At 44.4% G+C, this 21,615-nt stretch overlaps 1 protein-coding gene across 1 annotated transcript in view; it reads left to right on the top strand.

The window, feature by feature from the left end:
• Nucleotides 1-17,886: 17,886 nt before the first annotated feature.
• Nucleotides 17,887-21,615, top strand: part of lamb1a (laminin, beta 1a) — a 70,890-nt gene continuing 67,161 nt past the window's right edge. The window contains exons 1-2 of the mRNA XM_078419855.1: nucleotides 17,887-18,047; nucleotides 20,312-20,487. Of these exons, the coding sequence (XP_078275981.1) occupies nucleotides 18,017-18,047; nucleotides 20,312-20,487 (207 nt within the window). The 5' untranslated portion in view covers nucleotides 17,887-18,016. The remainder of the gene's footprint in view (nucleotides 18,048-20,311; nucleotides 20,488-21,615) is intronic.

Genomic DNA, 21,615 nt, shown 5'->3' with positions numbered 1-21,615 from the left:
TAAGAGAAACTAAATATTCAAAGAATACCTCAAGGCATACTTCAAACTTTATAATTGATATTCTTTTCTCTGCTTTCGTTTTCTTTACGATCTGCTACCTTCCCAGATAAACGTAAAGATTGAAGACATGCCTTCGGCACCAGCACAAATTTGGTTTCCTCATCGTCCTATGAACAAGCTAGGGCAGCATGGTGGCGTAGCGGTAGAGCTACTGCCTTTTAGCCACAGAGACCTGGGTTTGATCCTGACTATGGGTGCTTGTCCGTACAGAGCTTGTATGTTCTCCCCGTGACCTGCGTGTGCAAACTCCAAGATTTTTGGTTCCCTCCCACATTCCAAAGACGTACAGGTTTGCAGGTTAATTGGTTTGGTATAAATGTAAATTTTCCCTGCCTCAACTACCTCCTCTGGCGGCTTGTTCCATACATTCACCATCCTTTGTGTGAAAAAGGTATCCCTCAGATTCCTGTTAAATCCTTTCCCCTTCACCATAAACCTGTGTCCTCTAGTCCTCAATTCATCTACTCTGGGCAAGAGACTTTCTACATCTACCTGATCTATTCCTCTCATGATCTTATACACCTCTATAAGATCACTCCTCATCCTCCTGCGCTCCAAGGAATAGAGTCCCAGCCTATTCAACCTCTGCCTATAGCTCAGATCCTCTAGTCCTGGCAACATCCTCATAAATCTTCTCCATGCCCTTTCCAGCTTGACAACATCTTTCCTATAACACCCAGAACTGAACACAATACTTTAAATGCAGTCTCACCAACGTCTTGCACAACTGCAACATGACCTCCCAACTTCTACACTCCATACTCTGGCTGAAGGCCAATGTGCCAAAAACCTTTTTGACCACCCGATCTTATTGACCACTGCGACTCCACCGAGTTCGCGCCGCCCAGCGATCCCCGCACATTAACACTATCCTACACACACCAGGGACAATTTTTACATTTACCCAGTCAATTAACCTACAAACCTGCACGTCTTTGGAGTGTGGGAGGAAACCGAAGATCTTGGAGAAAACCCACGCAGGTCACGGGGAGAACGTACAAACTTCATACAGACGGCGCCCGTAGTCAGGATCGAACCTGAGTCTCCGGCGCTGCATTCGCTGTAAGGCAGCAACTCTACCGCTGCGCCACCGTGCCGCCCAATGAGGAAACTTGTTGAATTATTATTGCACTATTATTGGTTGTTTGTTTGGTATGTGTTCATTATATTGTTTACAGTGTGCTATGTTTTATTGTGCTGCTGCAAGTAAGGTTTTCGTTGTTCTATATGGGACAATATGGCAATAAAACACTCTTGATTCTCTCTTGACTCTTATCTATTTCTGCCAGCTGTCTCCTCTCTACTCATTTTGAGGAAGGGTTCCTCCCCAACACATCGTCTGTCCATTTCTCTCCACAGGTGCTGCCTGACCTGCTGAATTATTCCAGTAGTTTATTTTTTGCTCAAGAATGAGGCATCTGCAATCCCTTGTGTCTCTAAATAAGCAGAGATTTAGATCAAAGAATTGTGTGTAACTTTAATGTGGGGGGTGTTTTTGTTCAATGTGATAAGGACTTTTGGTTTTGTAATTATCTGAGGAAATGCTGCAAAACTGAGAAAATATGCAAGTACCTTTTGTTAAAATAACCCTTCTGTGCAGTAACTGTTCATGCAATTAATTGCCTCTTTATTATAAAGAAAGACTTAAGCAAAGACAAGCCAGACCAAACCTGTGTGGTCGTTCTTTTGGCAGAGACCAAGAGTCATGATATCAGAAGTATGCAGGAAAAACTGGTTCTGAATATAAGAATTTTAAAAAGTAAACATACTAATTGGGAATAAGAGCAGGCCACTCAACCCCCTTAAAGGCTGCACAACCATTCAAGATCAGGAGCAGTGATTCCCATGCCAAACTTAATTGGTTGCATTGTGCATTGGTTAAGTATTTTCTTTGTACTTGAAGAACATAATAAAGCTCACCTTAATGTGAAACTTGAGTCTGTAACTTTAAGACAACAAGAACCCACATGTTCACACACCACACTTAAAGGAGGTCCTTTGTTGCCATGTCAGGTGCCAGCAGGCTTCAGAATTCCTTTTGACCTGAAGACATTGGAATGGTACAGATTGAGTGATAACAAGCAATACTATTCTCAGACTCAGCACAGTAGTCCCTGATGATGAGATGCAAAGGCGGAGAGATTTCCTGCAACAGTAGGGACCAGCAACGTCTCCGGCCATAGACTGCGAAGGGTGACAACAAACCCTAACAAATACCAATACCAAAGGCCTGTTTAAGACCGATAACTCAATTTGGTGAATTTGTCTTGCAAATCAATGCTACTTAGTGTTGGGATTCCAATCTTTTATTTGACCATATTTTAACCCGTCAATTTCAATTCAGGAATGGGAGAGGGCATTTGTCTTGTAGATGGAATAGAATGCTTTATTGTCACGTGTGAAAAGGCACAGTGAAATTCTTTGCTTTCATACCCAATGTATACAAATAGTGGCCACCTACGGTGCTGACAAAGTTACAAAGCACGCCGGCTCCTCCATTTGTTCTTCCCACCCCCCCTTCCTCCCCCCCCCCCCCCCACCACATCGGTTCCCCCATGCCAGATCCTCATTGTCCTTTGTTCTCCCCCCCTCCCCATTGTCCATTGTTCTCCCCCCCTTCCCCATTGTCCATTGTTCTTTCCCCGCCCTCACAGGGGTTCCCCAATGCTGGGTCCTCCATTGTTCTTCCCCCCCACGCCGGGTCCTCCATTGTTCTTCCCCTCCTTCCCTCACGCTCTCATCGATCGTCGACCATGAGTCGACCCGCAAGGCATCGCCGCCGCCACGAAGATCATTCCGATCCTCGCTTGTGCTTCAGTGAACAAGCCAGTGACGGTTTGGAGTTTGGCCTCTGTGTGTATACAAATGCAAGTATCATCTGCAAGTTGCAACAAATGCAGAAATGTGGCTGATCTTGATTCGGGTAGGTAATCACTACACGTTGAACGGTTTCTCATCAGTTCTAAAGAGTGGCTCCATTTTGCAGGAGGTTTGTTGGAAGTGAAATGCAGCATTAAGAAGGGAAAGATTGAAATTATGCTGCCGTGAATGACAACGATGCAGCCTTGATTTCACTGAGATTGACTGTTGTTTAGAATCATGGCTTACATAACAGCATGAAGCAAATACAGGAGCTGTTTCAGTGAAATAAGCAATTTCTGTGGGTAGCCAAACTTGAGCAGGACTCTCCATAGTCTCTCCCATTGATGGAGTCAAAGAGTTTAATGACTTTGAAAAAGATTATGTATATTGTCTGCGCTGTTTCCTGCACTTCTCTTGGCGCTGTTGTTTAAATGGGATGATAGTCACAAGTGCTTTAGATAGCACAGACCAGTCCCTCCTTCAATGCTGTCAAAGAAGAAAGATGGCAATGACTGTCAAGTCAGTGTTTTATTGTCATATGTCTCGGTTAGAACAATGAAATTCTTACTTGCAGCAGCACAACAGAATATGTAAACATAGTACACTGATTACACATAATAAACAAGGAAAAAAGTTCAGTGTGTGTATATATACACATACTCACAAACGCACACATACATCCACACAAAATAACAGGCAATAACAGTGCAATAATAGTCTATGTAGTTCAGAGCTTATTTGAGATTGTGGTGTTTAAAAGCCGAATGGCTGTAGGAAAGAAGCTGTTCCTGAACCTGGACGTTACAGTTTTCAGCCTCCTGTACCTTGAGCATGATCAACATGAACATGATCTCTAAAGAAAGAGCACTCCAGGCACAATACAATGGCTGAATGGATTTCCCATAGAATGTGTTACATATCTCAAAGAAGACAATTTTGGAGAAACTGAACTGTGAATAGAACATATTGTTCATTGGAGAGGCCCAGGTAGGATGCAGTAAGACTGCTGGAGGAAATCTTTGCTGACAGGAACATCTGTGCCTTGTGGTCAAGAACTCTGACTCACACTGACCAAACAATGCCTCTGCTAATAAACTGCTACCAACAGCAATATCACTGAAACCCCATTCAACACATATCTCAGAACAAAATAAAACATTCCCTACGTTTATTCAGCATATACCCTGAGTTTTGGAAAGTGTTCGAGCAAACTGCAGCAAGTTCTAAAGATCCCCAATCAGATTTCCCAATGCCAGTGCAATGTCCCTTTAAATGACATGAAAAAAACTAGGACAATGTGTTTTTTGTTCCACCAGGATTGTTCTACAAGAGGTCACAGTAGGAATTTTCTGCTCGAATTTACACTGTAATGGGGAGAAATGTGCATTTCTTGAATAATGATGCCATTTGGTGCCTGGAAAACATCAGGCCTGGGAACATGATTGCCATGAACAAGTGCCCAGCCCAATTTTGTTTCTGCAAATGATCTCCAGCACAATCTACTCTGGTAAAGTTGAAGCAGGGTTTTGCAATGCTCAAAAACAAAACAAGAACTATGCAATCAAATTTTGGTGGTTGTATTTCTTGCTTGATGATCTGCTGTAGACTCATAGAATTGCACAGCATAGAAGCAGGCTTTTCATCTCACCACGTCTCTGCCCAGCTCCAGGCCTCTCTGGATGAATCCCAGTTGCTTGCAGTAATTCCATATTCCTCTGTACCCTTTTTGAATTCTGGTCTTAAAAGTTAGGAATGCACCATTAGTGCTATCCACATTGATGATTAAATTAGAACTACTAGATCTACGAGTAAGATATGTGGACTACAAAAGTTCATGAGCCGCACTTAAATAGATCATGCAGGTAAATATTTCAGACATTCCCAGCTAATGATATTTTGTGCCAAGACATCACATGATCGGGAGTGAGCTTCAATTATAGTATAAGAAGATAACTGCAGATGCTGGTACAAATCGAAGGTTTTTATTCACAAAATGCTGGAGTAACTCAGCAGGTCAGGCAGCATCTCGGGAGAGAAGGAATGGGTGACGTTTCGGGTCGAGACCCTTCTTCAATTATATTCAAGGTTCAATTATAGATTGCATGTTACACATAACTGTTTCTATATGGGTGGCATTGCCTTTTACTGCTGGTGCTGTCCGTTTAAACAATATTAATGACGTAGTTGAACTGTGCATGCATGCCTAATCCATATCATGAATTGATTAGTAACACAGGGAGTTGGAGTCTTGGGAAATTAAACCTTGGTATGTGGCACACAGCCATATTTATTCTCAGTAGGGGAGAATTCGTACGCTATCTAAACTGATTTCAGGTCACAGTAGTAGCACAGTTAATTCAGTTTTAATTGATTCCATTCCTTGTTGAGTTATTGATATTCTTGCTGTTTAATTATTGTCTTTAGTATGTGCGGACCTTTTGCATAAGACCATGGGAATATTACTTACGATAGCTTACTAAAAATCCAAAATGATTTAGATGTATCTGAACTGCAGTAGCATGGATAATGCATCCATCTTATAACCTCTTCAAATCAAAGAATCTGAATTTTAAAAGTAGTTTAAAGAACAAAAATCACAAACATGCATGGGTGTAAACATTAAAGATCTTGCAAATTTACATTCACTTTGTGTTGTCTGTTTTATGATCACATTTTTGGTATAATATTTAAGCTAATTGTGCTAAAGTGTACAACTTGGTTTCCTAAATGCACTCTGAACAAACATATGGAGTGTGTTCAAGTTCTCAAGATGCATGCAAACCATGTAGCTATCCCAAGTAACAGAATGCTTCCATTTTGCTTGCACAAATATATGCCTGAATGGTTTTTCAGTAACGTTCCAAAACATTTATTTAGATAAAGGCTATATGAAGCATTGTTAAAAAATAAATAGATGAAGGCTTTTACGAACCCTTAAATATGGATTTAAGCAGAGATGCATCGGGGTCAGTGTTTACTTTGGATATCAGCATTCCCCCATCTCCCCCTCCCTGCAAACCAAAGTGATATTGTATTACATATCAAGCCCATGGCATCACATGCAATTGCATCAGCCTTGCACACTCTTGGGGGAACAGATCTATTGGAAAAGGATTAGTGTTTCTATCAGTTGTTGGTTTTACAGGCCACACATGCACAGAAACACGTGAGTGAATCATATGAAAACAGCGTTGAATTTCACTTAGCATCACTATACTTCTTTTGCTGCGGAAAGTATATTAACACGCTACCGGTCCGCCTCCCGTGAGCGGTGTACGACCACCGACCCCATTGGCCATCAATCGCGGAGTGATTGAGGGTTGGAAAACATGGCGACAGATGTAGACAAACTGCAGCATGGTCGCACAGCCAGGCAGGCAAACTCCAGCCTACCAAACGGCATAGTTTCTCCATACAAATGGCCCATCAGGACTTGAGATTTACAACAGTTTCATATACACCAGTGACAAGGAGAACCATGAACTGGCTGAGATCATTCGCGCGTTCGAGATCTACGCCATTGGCGAGAAGAATGAGACTTGTGAGCGGTACCTCTTCAACAAGAGACAGCACGAAGCAGGTGAGAACTTTGAATCTTTTCTCGCTACCCTGAGATCACGAGCAAACTCCTGTAACTTCTGCCAGTGCATGACAGACAGCTTGCACCGTGACAAGATCGTGCTTGGCATTAGCGACTCGCAGACGAGGAAAGGTTTGCTGTAAGAGAGGAGTCTGGCAGTGACACGAGCACTGAGTTCATCGATAATATCACTCTCACAATTAACACTGTGCAGCCAAGAGATGATGTCCACGCATCGATGCTTGTCAATGGGCAGCGAGCGTGAACATCTTGCCATGCAGATATTTCCACGGCGTAGACCACACACTTGCCCCATGTCAAAAGAAGCTCATGATGTGGAATAAGACCACGACGGATGCGGAAGGTTTGCCTGGTTAAGCTGCTCAACCCCAGGACAAACCGCAAATATTCTGTTGAGTTTATCGTGGTCAGTGATAACTTCACACTGCTGCTCGGGAGCAAAGCTAGTCAGCGATTGAATTTGATCACTGTGAATGACGACAGTTTTCACCGTGTACACACATCGTCTGTCGTAAAGGAGAAAGTGTGTAAGGCTGAAAAACACTATGCCAGACCTCCCAACATTTGATTTTACAAATTCAGAATTTTGATGTCCAAAATTCAGAATTTTACATCAAAGTTCATAATATGGCGCTTAATGCAACTTTTCAGAAAAAAAAGTGTGTACGTACGCATCGCGCTACATTCATGTGTGAAAAACGACTATTATTTCCAACAGTCTGTAGTTCTTAATACTGTATGTACAATGTCAGGCCTATCATGAATATATTCTGTTATTTATAGAAAGGTTATTGAACAGAAATAGTTCTTACAACACAAAGAAAAAATTGTTTTAATTTGTTTTTTCTATTTTGCTTTTTCCTTACATGCCAGGCGAGCGGCAAAGTCAGGCGAGCGGAGAGGCGGGGCCAGGCCAGGCGAGCGGCAAGGTCAGGCCAGGTGAGCGGCAAGGTCAAGCGAGCGGCAAGGTCAGGCGAGCGGAGAGGCGGGGCCAGGCCAGGCGAGCGGCGAGGTCAGGACAGGTGAGCGGCAAGGTCACGCGAGCGGAGAGGCGGGGCCAGGCCAGGCGAGCGGCGAGGTCAGGCCAGGTGAGCGGCAAGGTCAGGCGAGCGGCAAGGTCAGGCGAGCGGAGAGGTGGGGCCGGGCCAGGCCAGGCGAGCGGCGAGGTCAGGCCAGGTGAGCGGCAAGGTCAGGCGAGCGGCGGGGCGGATGTGGAATAAGACAACAATGGATGTGGAAGGCTTGCCGGGTTAAGCTGCTCAACCCCAGGACAAACCGCAAGTATTCCGTTGAGTTCATCGTGGGCAGTGATGACTTCACACTGCTGCTAGGAAGCAATGCTAGTCAGCGATTGAATTTGATCACTGTGAATGAGGACAATTTTCACCGTGTACACACATCGTCTGTGGTAAAGGAGAAAGTGTGTAAGGCTGAAGAATGCTATGCCAGACTTCCCAACATTTGATTTTACAAATTCATAATTTTATTGTCCAAAATTCAGAATTTTACAACAAAATTCATAATATGGCGCTTAATGCAACTTTTCAGCAAACAAAATATGCGCATATGTGTTGCGCTACATTCATGTGTGAAAAACGACCATTATTTCCAATAGTCTGTAGTTCTTAAAACTACATGTACAATGTCAGGCCTATCATGAATATATTCTGCTATTTATAGAAAGGTTATTGGACAGAAATACTTTTTACAACACAAAGAAAAAAAAATTTGATTTGTTTTTTCTATTTTGTTTTTTCCTTATACATCCCAATCCTCTTGGCATTGAATAAAAGAACAATGGTCATAAAATGTATGACTAAGTTATGAAGAAAGAGTTTCATTTAAAACTGCACATATAGCTAATTTCATTGAAGAATACTTGTTCCAGTGGTCTTCAACAGCAAATCACAACGGTCCATGTCCCCCACCCATGGCAAGGTGAGGCCAGGCCAGGAGAGCGAAGAGGCGGGGCCAGGCGAGCGGCGGTCAGGCGAGTGGCGAGCGGCGAAGTCAGGCGAGTGGCGAGGCCAGGCCAGGCGAGCGGCGAGGCCAGGCCAGGTGAGCGGCCAGGCGAGCGGCGAGGCCAGGCCAGGCGAACGGCGAGGTCAAGCGAGTGGAGAGGTCAGGCGAGCGGAGAGGTCAGGCAAGCAGCGAGGCCAGGCCAGACGAACGGCGAGGTCAGGCTAGCAGAGAGGCGGGGCCAGGGGAGCAGCGAGGCAACACCAGGCGAGCGGTGAGTTCAGACCAGCAGAGAAGTGGGGCCAGGCCAGGCGAGCGGCGAGGCCAGGCGAACGGCGAGGCAAGGCCAGGTGAGCGGCGAGGCCAGGCGAGCGGCGAGGTCAGGTGAGCGGAGAAGCGAAGATCTTCAGTAAGCTAGACATGAGCTCAGCTTTCTGGCAGGTGAAATGGACGAAGAGTCTAGCAATCTATTGACGTTCAACACGCCTTTCGGTGGCGCCGACTACCTTTCGGTGCAAACATATCATCTGACATCTTGCAGCGAAGATTACATCAAGCGCTCGAAGGGTTACCTGGAGTGATCTGCATCACAGACGACATCTTCGTCTATGGTAAAGGAGAGGCGATGGAAGACGTGATCATCAAACACAACGCGAAGCTCGAGCACTTGCTTCAGCGATGCGTACAGCAAACTCAACAGAGACAAGCCCGTCTTCAGAGGAACCGAGATACCCTTCTTAGAACACGTGATCACCAGCACAGGACTGCAACCTCATCCCAAACAGGTCGCCAATGTCGTCAATGTGCCAGCACCCTCAGATGTGCAGGGTGTGCAGAGGCTGGTTGGATTCGTCAACTACCTGAGCTGTTTTCTACGCAGCCTGTCTGATACCCTAGAGCCCATCAGACAGCTGGTGAGACCAGACCTAGTGTGGGACTGGTCTGCTGAGCGGGACAATGCGATGTTCAAGATCAGACAGATAGTGTCTGAAGCACCGATCTTAGCGCACTACAATCCCAAGGAGGAGCTGACGATTCAATGTGACGCGAGCAACAAAGGACTGAGGGCAGCCTTGCTCCAAAAGGATTGTCCCATCATGTATGCGAGCAGAGCAATAACCGACACCGAATCGCGATATGCTTTGATCGAGAAGGAGATGCTCGCTGTGGTATTCGTAATGGAGCGTTTACACCAATACACATTTGGTCGTTTCCCCAGCGTGATCAGCAATCACAAGCCGCTTGAAATGATAGCGAAGAAGCCGGGGGTGAAAGCACCAAAGCGTCACCAAGGAATGCTACTCCACCTACAGAGCTATGATTCCCACATCAGCTGCTGTCAGGGGAATCTCATGCATCTTGCAGATACACTGTCGCATGCAGTTAGCGGTACTCCGAGCAGAGAGCAAGCATTCGAGGAGGTCACCATGGTGTCGCACTTGCCAATTCACAATGAGCATCTCGAGCAAATTTGCGATGAAACAGTGAAAGAGGACACGCTACTGATGCTGAAACGTGTCACCATCAGTGGTTGGCCGAGCGAAAGCGATACGCTACCAGAGCAGATCACGCCTTATTACAGCTTAGGAGATGAACTCGCAGCACAAGATGGTTTGATCTTCAAGGGCGAGCGCGTGATCACAGCACTAAGCTTACGCAGAGACATGAAAGAAAATATACACTCTCCACATCTGGACATCGAAGGCTGCCTACGACGAGCACACGATTGCCTATTCTGGCCTGGCATGAGCAACGACATCAAGCAGTATATCGTCACATGTGATGTGTGCCGCACCTATGAAGCCAGCCAGCATAAAGAGTCGCCTATGAGTCATGAGCTACCGACTACTGGAAATGGACCCCAGGAAAGAGAGTTTGTAGAGTGCCTTCGAGATGGATTCTTAGAACAGCTTGTACTGGAGCCTACCAGGGAGAAGGCAATTCTGGATTTAGTGTTGTGTAATGATCCTGATCTGATAAGGGGACTAGAGGTAAAAGAGCCATTAGGAGGCAGTGATCACAACATGATAAGTTTTACTCTGCAAATGGAAAGGCAGAAGGGAAAATCGGAAGCGTCAGTATTACAGTATAGCAAAGGGGATTACAGAGGCATGAGGCAGGAGCTGGCCAAAATTGACTGGAAGGAGGCCCTAGCAGGGAAGACGGTAGAACAGCAATGGCAGGTATTCCTGGGAATAATGCAGAGGTTGCAGGATCAATTTATCCCAAAGAGGCGGAAAGACTCTAAGGGGAGTAAGACACACCTGTGGCTGACAAGGGAAGTCAAGGACAGCACACAAATTAAGGAGAGGAAGTATAACATAGCAAAGAAGAGTGGGAAGACAGAGGATTGGGACTCTTTTAAAGAGCAACAAAAGTTAACTAAAAAGGCAATACGGGGAGAAAAGATGAGGTACGAGGGTAAACTAGCCAATAATATAAAGGAGGATAGCAAAAGTTTTTTTAGGTACGTGAAGAGGAAAGAAATAGTCAAGGCAAATGTGGGTCCCTTGAAGACAGAAGCAGGGGAATTTATTATGGGGAACAAAGAAATGGCAGACGAGTTAAACCGTTACTTTGGATCTGTCTTCACTGAGGAAGATACACACAATCTCCCAAATGTTCTAGGGGCCGGAGAACCTAGGGTGATGGAGGAACTGAAGGAAATCCACATTAGGCAGGAAATGGTTTTGGGTAGACTGATGGGACTGAAGGCTGATAAATCCCCAGGGCCTGATGGTCTGCATCCCAGGGTACTTAAGGAGGTGGCTCTAGAAATAGTGGAAGCATTGGAGATCATTTTTCAATGTTCTATAGATTCAGGATCAGTTCCTGTGGATTGGAGGATAGCAAATGTTATCCCACTTTTTAAGAAAGGATGGAGAGAGAAAACGGGTAATTATAGACCAGTTAGTCTGACATCAGTGGTGGGGAAGATGCTGGAGTCAATTATAAAAGACGAAATTGCTGAGCATTTGGATAGTAGTAACAGGATCATTCCGAGTCAGCATGGATTTACGAAGGGGAAATCATGCTTGACAAATCTACTGGAATTTTTTGAGGATGTAACTAGGAAAATTGACAGGGGAGTCAGTGGATGTGGTGTACCTCGACTTTCAGAAAGCCTTCGACAAGGTCCCACATAGGAGATTAGTGGGCAAAATTAGAGCACATGGTATTGGGGGTAGGGTACTGACATGGATAGAAAATTGGTTGACAGACAGAAAGCAAAGAGTGGGGATAAATGGGTCCCTTTCGGAATGGCAGGCAGTGACCAGTGGGGTACCGCAAGGTTCGGTGCTGGGACCCCAGCTATTTACGATATACATTAATGACTTAGATGAAGGGATTAAAAGTACCATTAGCAAATTTGCAGATGATACTAAGCTGGGGGGTAGTGTGAATTGTGAGGAAGATGCAATAAGGCTGCAGGGTGACTTGGACAGGTTGTGTGAATGGGCGGATACATGGCAGATGCAGTTTAATGTAGATAAGTGTGAGGTTATTCACTTTGGAAGTAAGAATAGAAAGACACAGGCGTTTGAACAACAGCCAGCGCCGACTGAAGGGAAAACAACTACAAAGCAAGCTGACAAAAACAATGACATTGACATGAACAAAACAATGAAAACTCGTTCAGGTCGCACAGCGAGACTGCCAAAGTATCTCAGAGACTTTGAGGCACATTGATTTTGTCATTATCAATTGTTATATTTGATGATGCCTGCCCTCGGGACGGCTGCTATGGAGAGGAGACGGTTGCCCACCTCTTCACAGAGTGTGGATTTGCCAAGAGAGTCTGGAGAGGTTTACAGGGGTCCCTGTAACGATTTATTCCGAGCAGCTCCGTCACAGAGGACTGTGATCTACGGACTGTTCCCAGGGACGCATTCAGAGACTGACATCAAGTGCTGCTGGAAGGTCATCAACTCGGTGAAAGACGCTCTTTGGTCTGCCCGAGCTTTGTTGACCTCCCAGCGGAACGAGCTGTCCATCGGGGAATGTTGCCGACTGGCACGCTGCAGACTGCAGGAGTACGTGCTGAGGGACGCACTGAAGCTTGGTGCAGCCAACGCCAAGGCTCTGTGGGGGAGGACCGCAGTCTAGGGGCCTTCCGCTGCTGGACATGGGGGGCAGGATGTGGTGGAGACGCCCCTCCAAATAAGGGAAGGGATTCTGTATAATTTCGTATAAATTTGGCAACGAATATCTGTATTGAATGAATGTATAACAACCGGGAATGTCGGATGGAGGTTTGAAAGGAAAATGTTTTGTAAATATTTATTTCTGGAATAAAGTATTTTTTGATTAAAAAAAAAATTGTTTTTATAAATGACTAAATGAAATGGTCACGGAAAAGGAAAGGTACTTTTACTGGACAGATATATGCCAAGTGAGCATACATTGTGCATCTGGCAGTTTTTCTCTTTTGGAAAAAGGGGGGGTGTTATGATATATCATATGCAGGTAATGTATTCTACGAGAGATTGAACGACTTAATAAAGTCCACGCATGCACGGGTGTTCCATATATTGAAAACATGTCTCCAAACACAGAGAAACAAACCCATGTTTGTCCAGACTCACCTCAAAGCTTAAACCCTCTAACCCAGGCAGTGTTCTGGTAAAGCTCTGTACCCACTTCAAAGCTTCCACATCCTTCCTGTAATGAGGCAACCAAAACTGCACAAATACTGTGGCCTAAAGTCCTATAAAGCTGCAACGCGACTTCCTGACTCTGCACTGACCGATGAAGGTAAGCATACCATGCACCTTCTTTACCATTCTACCTACGTGTGTCACCATTTTCAGAGACCTATGGCGTCGGACGTTAAGATCCCACTATACATCAATGCTGCTAAGGGTCTTGGCATTAACTGTATACTTTCCCCTTACATGCAACCTACAAAAGTGCAATATCTCACACGTCCTCTGAATAAACACCCTCTTCCATTTTTCCACCCACTTCAATAACTGATCTATATCTGGCTGTATACTTTGAAAGCCTTCCTCACTGCCCACAACTCCACCCATTTTGGTGTTGTCTGCAAACTGTGGCAATGGGGCCGATGCCGGATTCAGCAGTGATCACACCAACACTCACAGTTGGGTGAAGTCACATGATTTATTTTACTTATAGGAGTGAGAAAATCCAGGACAGCCTGGGGGTGCTGTCTATCGCTGTTACTTTCTCCCTGATTAGTCAATCAACACCTCCACCTCTTTTACCTCCCTCTCTATCAAGTCTGAACATTGAAACCCAGCAACATTTAGCTCCCTAGCCTGTCTCTCTCTCAACCAAGTCTCTGTAATGGCCACAACATCATTGTTTCAAGTATTGATCCAGGCTTTAAGTTTAACTGCTTTACCCATGATAGAAACATGGAAACATGGAAACATAGAAACATGGAAAATATGCCATTCAACTCTTCGAGACAGCTCCGCCATCAATAGGTTCAAGGCTGATTATCCAAAATCAGTACCCCGTTCCTGCTTTCTCCCCATATCCCTTGATTCCATTAGCCTTAAGAGCTATATCTATCTCTTGAATACAGCAGTGAATTGGCCTCCAGTGCCTTCTGTGGCAGAGAATTCCACAGATTCACAACTCTCTGGGTGAAAAAGTTTTTTCTCATCTCAGTCCTAAATGACCTACACCTTATTCTTAAACCGTGACCCCTGGTTCCAGACTCCCCCAATATCCAGGACATTTTTCCTGCATCTAGCCTGTCTAACCCTTTAAGAATTGTATATGTTTCTATAATATCCTCCTTGCATTGAAATAAACGCACTTCAGCCTGTCAGTTCACTGCATTTGTTAACCTCATCCTGTCTGTCCTTCGAGAATTACTGATTAGTCACTCCATTTGCTGAATTTCTACCCTGTTTCCCACCCCCCTCCCACTCCAGTTTAAACCCTTCTGAGTAGCATTTGCAAACCTCCCCGCAAGGGGATTGGATCCCCCTCCAGTTCATGTGCAACCCGTCCCTTTTGTACATGTCACATCTGCTCGGGGGTGGTCCAAAAATCTGAATCCCTGCTCCTTGCACCAATACCTCAGCCACTCATTCATCATTCCTACTCCTACCCCCACTTGCATGTGACACCGGGAGTGATCGGGAGATGACTCCACTCAAGGTCCTGCATGTTAACCTGTTGTTGACCCCCGATATCCACTCAAGAGGATAACTGGATCTAACTAGATATATATGGCAGTATTCCTTCCTTGGAGATGGTGGTCACTTTACTAACTCAATAGGCTGGGAGGTCTATATCAAAGATACTAGAGGAGCACGATGAACCACTCCATCAAAATCGCATATAGTGAAGTGTAGTACGCAAAGGAGCGGAACGGCCGCCATTTTAGTAGGCAAAACCGGCCGTTCGCTATGCCTCTCGCAGTGTAATCAGTGTTGTGGGGGAACAGTATGTGTGATGATACCATAAAAATGCAGAATATATCTCATCTATCAATTCACGGATTTTTGTTATTTTTCTTTTAACATGTTTCTGCCTACTAAAATGGCACCATGACATACTACGGTTTTTAGGGTCGATGGTCTATCTTGCTCTGCTTTATTATCTTTAGTCTATATGCGAATCAACTAACTCCACTAACAGGTGGAGCTGGATCCGAATTCTGATATTTCTCATCCCAGTCAAGTAGTTCTCAACCATTTGGCACTCTGGGTAAATCCCCATGAAATGCCCTGACCATTTTGCAGATGCTGCCTGATCTGCATATTTCAGCACTTCGATTTTATTTTGGATTTCTGCCAATTGGCTTTTATTTCTTGAATACAGTAATTCTATCTTGCTCTTGACAACTTAATGTTTTGACAAATTTATTGTTTTATTCTCATAGTTTGGTGAAAAAGTCACTAAATCTGCAGTCATCTTTATGACCTTACCAAAGGTTGGTAGGGAATGGATTGTAATGACCCTGAAATTAACTCTGAAAACTTCCTTCTTACAAGTAGGCATCTTATTGTAATCAACAGGGGAAGAGGACCTTTATACCATAGGAACCACCACCCCCTCCCCAGATATCTTTCCCTGCAACCGCAGAAGATGCAACACTTATCGCTATACCTCCTCCCTCGACTCTGTCCAGGGACCCCAAAAGTCCATTCAGGTTAGGAAGAAGTTCACTTGCACCTCCTCCAACCTCATCTACTGTATCCGTTGTTCAAGATGTGGACTCTTATACATCGGCGAGACCAAACGCAGACTGGGCGATCGTTTCACGGAACACCTTCGCTCAGCCCGCCTGAACCAACCTGATCTCCCAGTTGCTGAACACTTTCATTCTCCTTCCCATTCCGACACAGATCTTTCTGTCCTCGGTCTCCTCCATTGTCAGAGTGAGGCTAAACGCAAATTGGAGGAGCAGCATCTCATATTTCACTTGGGCAACTTGCAGCTCAGTGGTATGATTATTGATTTCTATCACTTCAGGTAGCCCTTGGCATTACCTCTCTTACTATCCCTCCCCCACCCAAGTCGCACTAGCTTCTCATTTTCACCCTACAAACAGCTTACAATGGCCTGTTTCTTCCTTTATCATCGTTACTGTTTTGCATATCTTTCATTCATTGTTCTTTATCTCTCCGCTTCACCGTCTACATCTCTCGTTTCCTTTATCCCTAACCAGTCTGAAGAAGGGTCTCGATCCAAAATGTCACCCATTCCTTCTCTCCAGAGATGCTGCCTGTCCTGCTGAGTTACTCCAGCCTTTTGTGTCTATCAACAGTTGTCTCTTGTTGCTCAAATGAATGATTAAGAAATGGTGCCTTACCAGTGTAATCCAAGTCCAAAGAAATTGTTAAACAAAATTCCTTTATGGGTTGTGGGTGTCAGTGAACTGTCAGAATATGCTACCCCATCTCCAATTGCCCTTGAGGAAGACGCGAGCCTTCAGCACCTTGTGATGCAGGTCCATTTCAGGTAATTGACCCGGTTACGATGAATGAACATCAATGCATTTCCAAATAAGATGCTGAATCATTATAGGAGGAGGGCAGAAAAATTGTTGTTCCCATGAAAATGTGCAGGACAGAGCTATCTGCTAAGGAAAAGCAGATTTCCTTTTCAACCCAATAAACTTGAATGATTACCACATTAAAATAATCCTTATTATGTTTAATGAGTTATGAAACTCGATGGTGACTGATGCTTTCCGGGTTTTTTTAACCTGCCAACATTTTCTGCTTCAAAGTAAAACAAGTGATGGAATGGAAAGTTCTGGTTATTGCAGAAAAATAACTACACACTGAGCAACAATGTGCATGAGCTTTTGCCTACATTATGATGACAACATGCAAAAAGTATTTAGGAAAGGGAATAGGGCCAGGGGAATAGGAGGCAGGAAATGGTACTCCCACATTCAAAAAAGGAGAGAGAATCCCAGAGAGCTACAAACCAGTTATCTTAATATAGTTGACAATAGAATCCTCACCAAGAGATGGAATTAGATATTTGGAATTTGCAAAAGGTAGTGGAACAAGGATGACATAAGGTCATGCACGACCAAACTGTGGATTTTAATTAAGTTGTAAATGGAATACATTTTCAAAATGTTTTCACCCATTTCTTCCCTTTTATGCAGCGGGGGGGGGGTCCCAAGATGTCCACAAGGTGATATTAAACAAACAAAATTACATGACTGATATGGAGATTGATGTAGAATAACCAAAATCTGCTCACTTTATTTTTTGACAAATTACTTACTACAAGCAATCAGTTGATTTTCGATTAACGGAGTGCGGAGTGTGGCAGGACGGACTGTAGGTTAAACTAGGTTTAAAAATGATAGTTCGCCAAAGATATAAGTGTTGTTCTGCAGCAGATCTGGGCCAGACCAAGACTGATCATTATTTATGCTACCACTTTAGACTCCTCAGTTTCAGAACGAACATAGTAAACACTGAAAATATCTGCGATAAATTGGACAATTATTAACACACTTCTATAATTCAACAATGACAAACGAGGAGATAAAAATCCCTGACATCAATGGATGTCACGACTGGGATCCCTGGGGGGGCTTCTGGATGCCTCTCTTGTCTGTAATTAATTACCTCTTGATCCTTTACTACTTCCTTTCGCTCGCTAGTCTTTCTTCTCACCCTTTAATCTCTGCGCGGCTTTTGCTAGTTTCCTTCTTCTGCCAATTACGAATCCATAAAACAGAGCCTCAAAAGTCGGAGTGTTTTTTTTGTTTTGAATTAAAGTAGTTTACTTCAGTATGGGACGTTTCCCATGGCTTGAAGTCCCCCCTCCCCCCCTCCCCTTGCAGGGGAACACGGTGAGCGAGGCGGGAAGGAGGTGGTCCAGGGAGGGAGGCGGGCGTCTGTCTATGGGCGGGCGGAGTCTGCCTTGCCCTGGAGTCGGAGCGGCGTCAGGAGAGGAGAGGAGAGTAGAGTCGCGTCAACCCAACCCGTCCCACGAATGAAGTGCGCTTCTTGCCACCGTTTATTACCTGAAAATTTATTCTAAAGTTTTATCAGTTGCCGAGTGGGCAGTAATAGGGCAATGTTGATCTTCGCCAGTTTAAGTGTTCTGGGTAAGTTTAATTTTTAAGAGAATAATTATTATTTCCTCTCCCCCCAACAAATTTAACTTTTAATTTAACAAGGCATGGTCGAAATTTAAAGAAATAACATAACAACTGTTATCATTCCGTTCACTCCGCATGCGAAATACGTTTTGGGGGAAAAAAAAGTTTAAAGTGGGACAAATTTACAACTCTTTCATTCGTAGGAAACGCCCTCGCAATTTTGATCTTAATTGCAAAGATTCCATGGTCCTTAACACTGAATTTTTTTTTCTTCTTCTTCTACCTCTCTCTCAGCACTGATGCTTTGTTGGAGATCCGTTAGTAATTACCTAGATTGTGGTTCGAACCCTTGACCTGACTTCACAAACTTGTCCGCAATGAAGGAGTTCGCTCCGGTTCTTGGAGTCTCGCTCAGAATCGCAGCAGTGTAATTAATTCCAGCAAAGCCAGCTGTAACATTCAGTTCTTCAAAGGGGTTCTCAACCCGAGAGCTGTTCTCAACCCCTAATTAATCGCACATTTACCTCACAGGCTGTAGGTTAATTCAATAAGACGCTTATTAAACTGAAAGGGGTACACCTTAAATGTTGATTTATCACCCTGATTTTCTTTTTTTGGTGAGGGGGGGGAGAGAGAGGGGGGGGGAGAGAGAGGGGGGGGAGAGAGAGGGGGGGGGGAGAGAGAGGGGGGGGGGAGAGAGAGGGGGGGGGGAGAGAGAGGGGGGGGGGAGAGAGAGGGGGGGGGGAGAGAGAGGGGGGGGGAGAGAGGGGGGGGAGAGAGAGGGGGGGGGAGAGAGAGAGGGGGGGGGAGAGAGAGGGGGGGAGAGAGAGGGGGGGAGAGAGAGGGGGGGGAGAGAGGGGGGGGAGAGGGGGGGAGAGAGGGGGGGAGAGAGAGGGGGGGGAGAGAGGGGGGGGAGAGGGAGAGAAGAGGGAGAGGGGGAGAGAGAGAGAGGGGGAGAGAGAGAGAGAGAGAGAGAGAGGGAGAGGGAGAGGGGGGAGAGAGGGAGAGGGGGGAGAGGGAGAGGGGGAGAGAGAGGGGGGGTGGTTGCTGGAATCCGAATTTAAACAAAGCTGTGTGTTTGGCACTTTACAAGTTTACCAACTCAGCTTAAAACGTGCTTCATTGTCAATACCAGTATTTTAGTTTGTCTAAAATGCTCATCTAAGTGCATCAAGTCACGTTTGTCCTTCGGCACTGGAGGCAGATTGGTAATCTGATTCCCAGCTGAGTGAAAGGTTGCTTTACACAGAGCGGGCCCTCGCACTTTACATGCCAACAACAGCATGAATCAAAGCGAACTTCCCCTATTCCAGCCAAACTAATACAATTGGCAATGTTACCAACATTTCAAAGCTTGAAAGAATGCGTGTATACGCATCTTGTTGGGTTAGAACAGTTTGGAAGAAGCCGTCAATGAGTTTGGTAACCATGAAATAAAGCATGAATCCTGTCTCCTGGTTTCAATTTAGTCTGACTCTTAATTTTTGATCTGTCTAAAGATTCTAGTGTATTTTTATTAACAGATCTTCAGCAGAATCTTCCTGTGAGTTTTGAGCAAAATACTTGACAAATATCTTCGGTACATTTTATGCTTGTTCACAAAATAGAAATCTTGCCATTAAGAAAGGCACAAGAAATTGCAGATTTGCTGGCATCTTGAGTAAAACAAAACTTGTTGGAGGAACTCAGTGAGTCAGGCTGCATCTCGGGAGGGAATGGACAAGTGCTATTTTGGATGGGGACCACTCTTCAGACCATCTATCTTCTATCTATATACTAAAACTCTTGTTTGTTTGTTCCTGAACTACAGCCAAAACGGTACACGATAGCATAGCAATTTTAGGCCCACCTTACCGTCGTCCCTTTGGTGCTAATGGAAGAAGTTTCATTGAAATCAGTGTTATATTTTAAAAGTTATTCACAAAAAAACTTGGTAGGGGGAAGATAGGGAATGGAGTGGAGGGGATGGAGTGGAGGGGATGGAGTGGAGTATGGGGAAGGGGAAGGGAGAGAGGAGGGGAGGAGTGGGGAGGAGTGGGGATGGGGAGGAGAGGGTGCTGCACCAATGCAGGAAAGGTTTGGGCCCAACTTGGTCTAGTCTTATTTAAAATTGGATTTGCTTTTGAAAGGGAATACTGCTTTACTTTGGGTAGGAAGAGCAAGGGAGTGGGTCTCACTGGATACATTGAAAGTGGTGGCAGGATGGACAGAATGGCATCTCATGTTTCTTTGAAGCTGCTTTGTACTCTCATCTATGCTTTCTCTTCCAGTCATCCTTTGGCACAGTGCCCTCTCTCAAGAGCCAGAGTTCAGTTATGGTTGCGCTGAGGGGAGCTGTTATCCTGCCACAGGAGATCTATTGATTGGGCGAGCAGATAAGATTTCTGCCACTTCCACTTGTGGTTTGAATAAACCTCAGCCCTTCTGCATTGTCAGCCACCTCCAGGTAGGATGCATGCTTCATTGAGTATGTGTGAAAAATGGAACCATACTTGTATGATCAATTCTGCATTAAGCCTGCCTTATGGTTTGCTTTTGTGCTTAGATTAACTACCTGCTTCATTCACATAAACTGCTTAGTCCTCAGCTGCCTACAGTGATGTCCTACATGAGGGCGTGGCCTGAACACCTGTACTAGATAACCCAGGATAATTCAAGTATATCTTGATGGGAACTATTTAAACTGTTTGTATCTCGCAATAAAAAGCAGCTTTACAAAATTTCCCAAGGCACCCAATGATGGCAACTGTTCCAATTCTACTGTGGGGCAAATTGCACTCCTTAAAAATAATTATGCAGGTGTATACTTGTTCAAATTGAGTTTTTACAGTGGTTTAAAGTTGTATAATGTTATTGCCTGGGATTGTTGCAGTGCACATCTTCAGTTTAATTTGAAATAGCCAACACAACTTTTTAACATGTGATCTGAAGATTTATTTTTGTGTTTCTTTATTTGTAATTGGGGAGGTTTGTCAAGACAAAGCCAAAAGGTTGTTTGGCTGGGTTGTTTGGAGGAGACGAATATTAGTGTCATGATTTGTATATTGAGGTTTTCATCAGTGAAGGAACTTGTCCCAAGACAGATCATTATTTTTTTTAAGCAATTTGTAGAATTACTGCATTACTATTCTGGGGTTAGTCAAACTTTCGATAACAACACTTGGGTGTTCATAAGTCTGTTTAAGATCAATAACTATTTGATTTATTTAAAGTATTTGCATCAACTGCAGTTAAATTTGTATCACCAATGAAATTACAGCAAAAGCAACTTAATTTCTTCATGTTAATATGATTTTGGCAATGTTATTACATTGCATCACTGTGCAAATGCTGCATTTTAGTAACATTGATAGGCATGCAACATTAAATAAGACTCTTCTGTCTGTTCCCCTGAAAGTAAAAATCTGGATTCAAATCAGTTCAGTTTAGTTTATTGTCACTTGTACCGAGGTACTGTGAAAAATCAATTGATAATGGAGGTATAAACCAGGTAAGATTTTAAGATTGGAAGTATAAAGGTCAGTAGAGTGCACAGGTATGTTTGTCTGGCAGGTGTGGAGGTGGATGATGTACA

Source organism: Rhinoraja longicauda, chromosome 23 (assembly GCF_053455715.1).
Source record: "Rhinoraja longicauda isolate Sanriku21f chromosome 23, sRhiLon1.1, whole genome shotgun sequence".
Lineage (NCBI taxonomy): Eukaryota > Metazoa > Chordata > Chondrichthyes > Rajiformes > Arhynchobatidae > Rhinoraja > Rhinoraja longicauda.
This window is presented reverse-complemented; position numbering and strand designations above follow the sequence as displayed.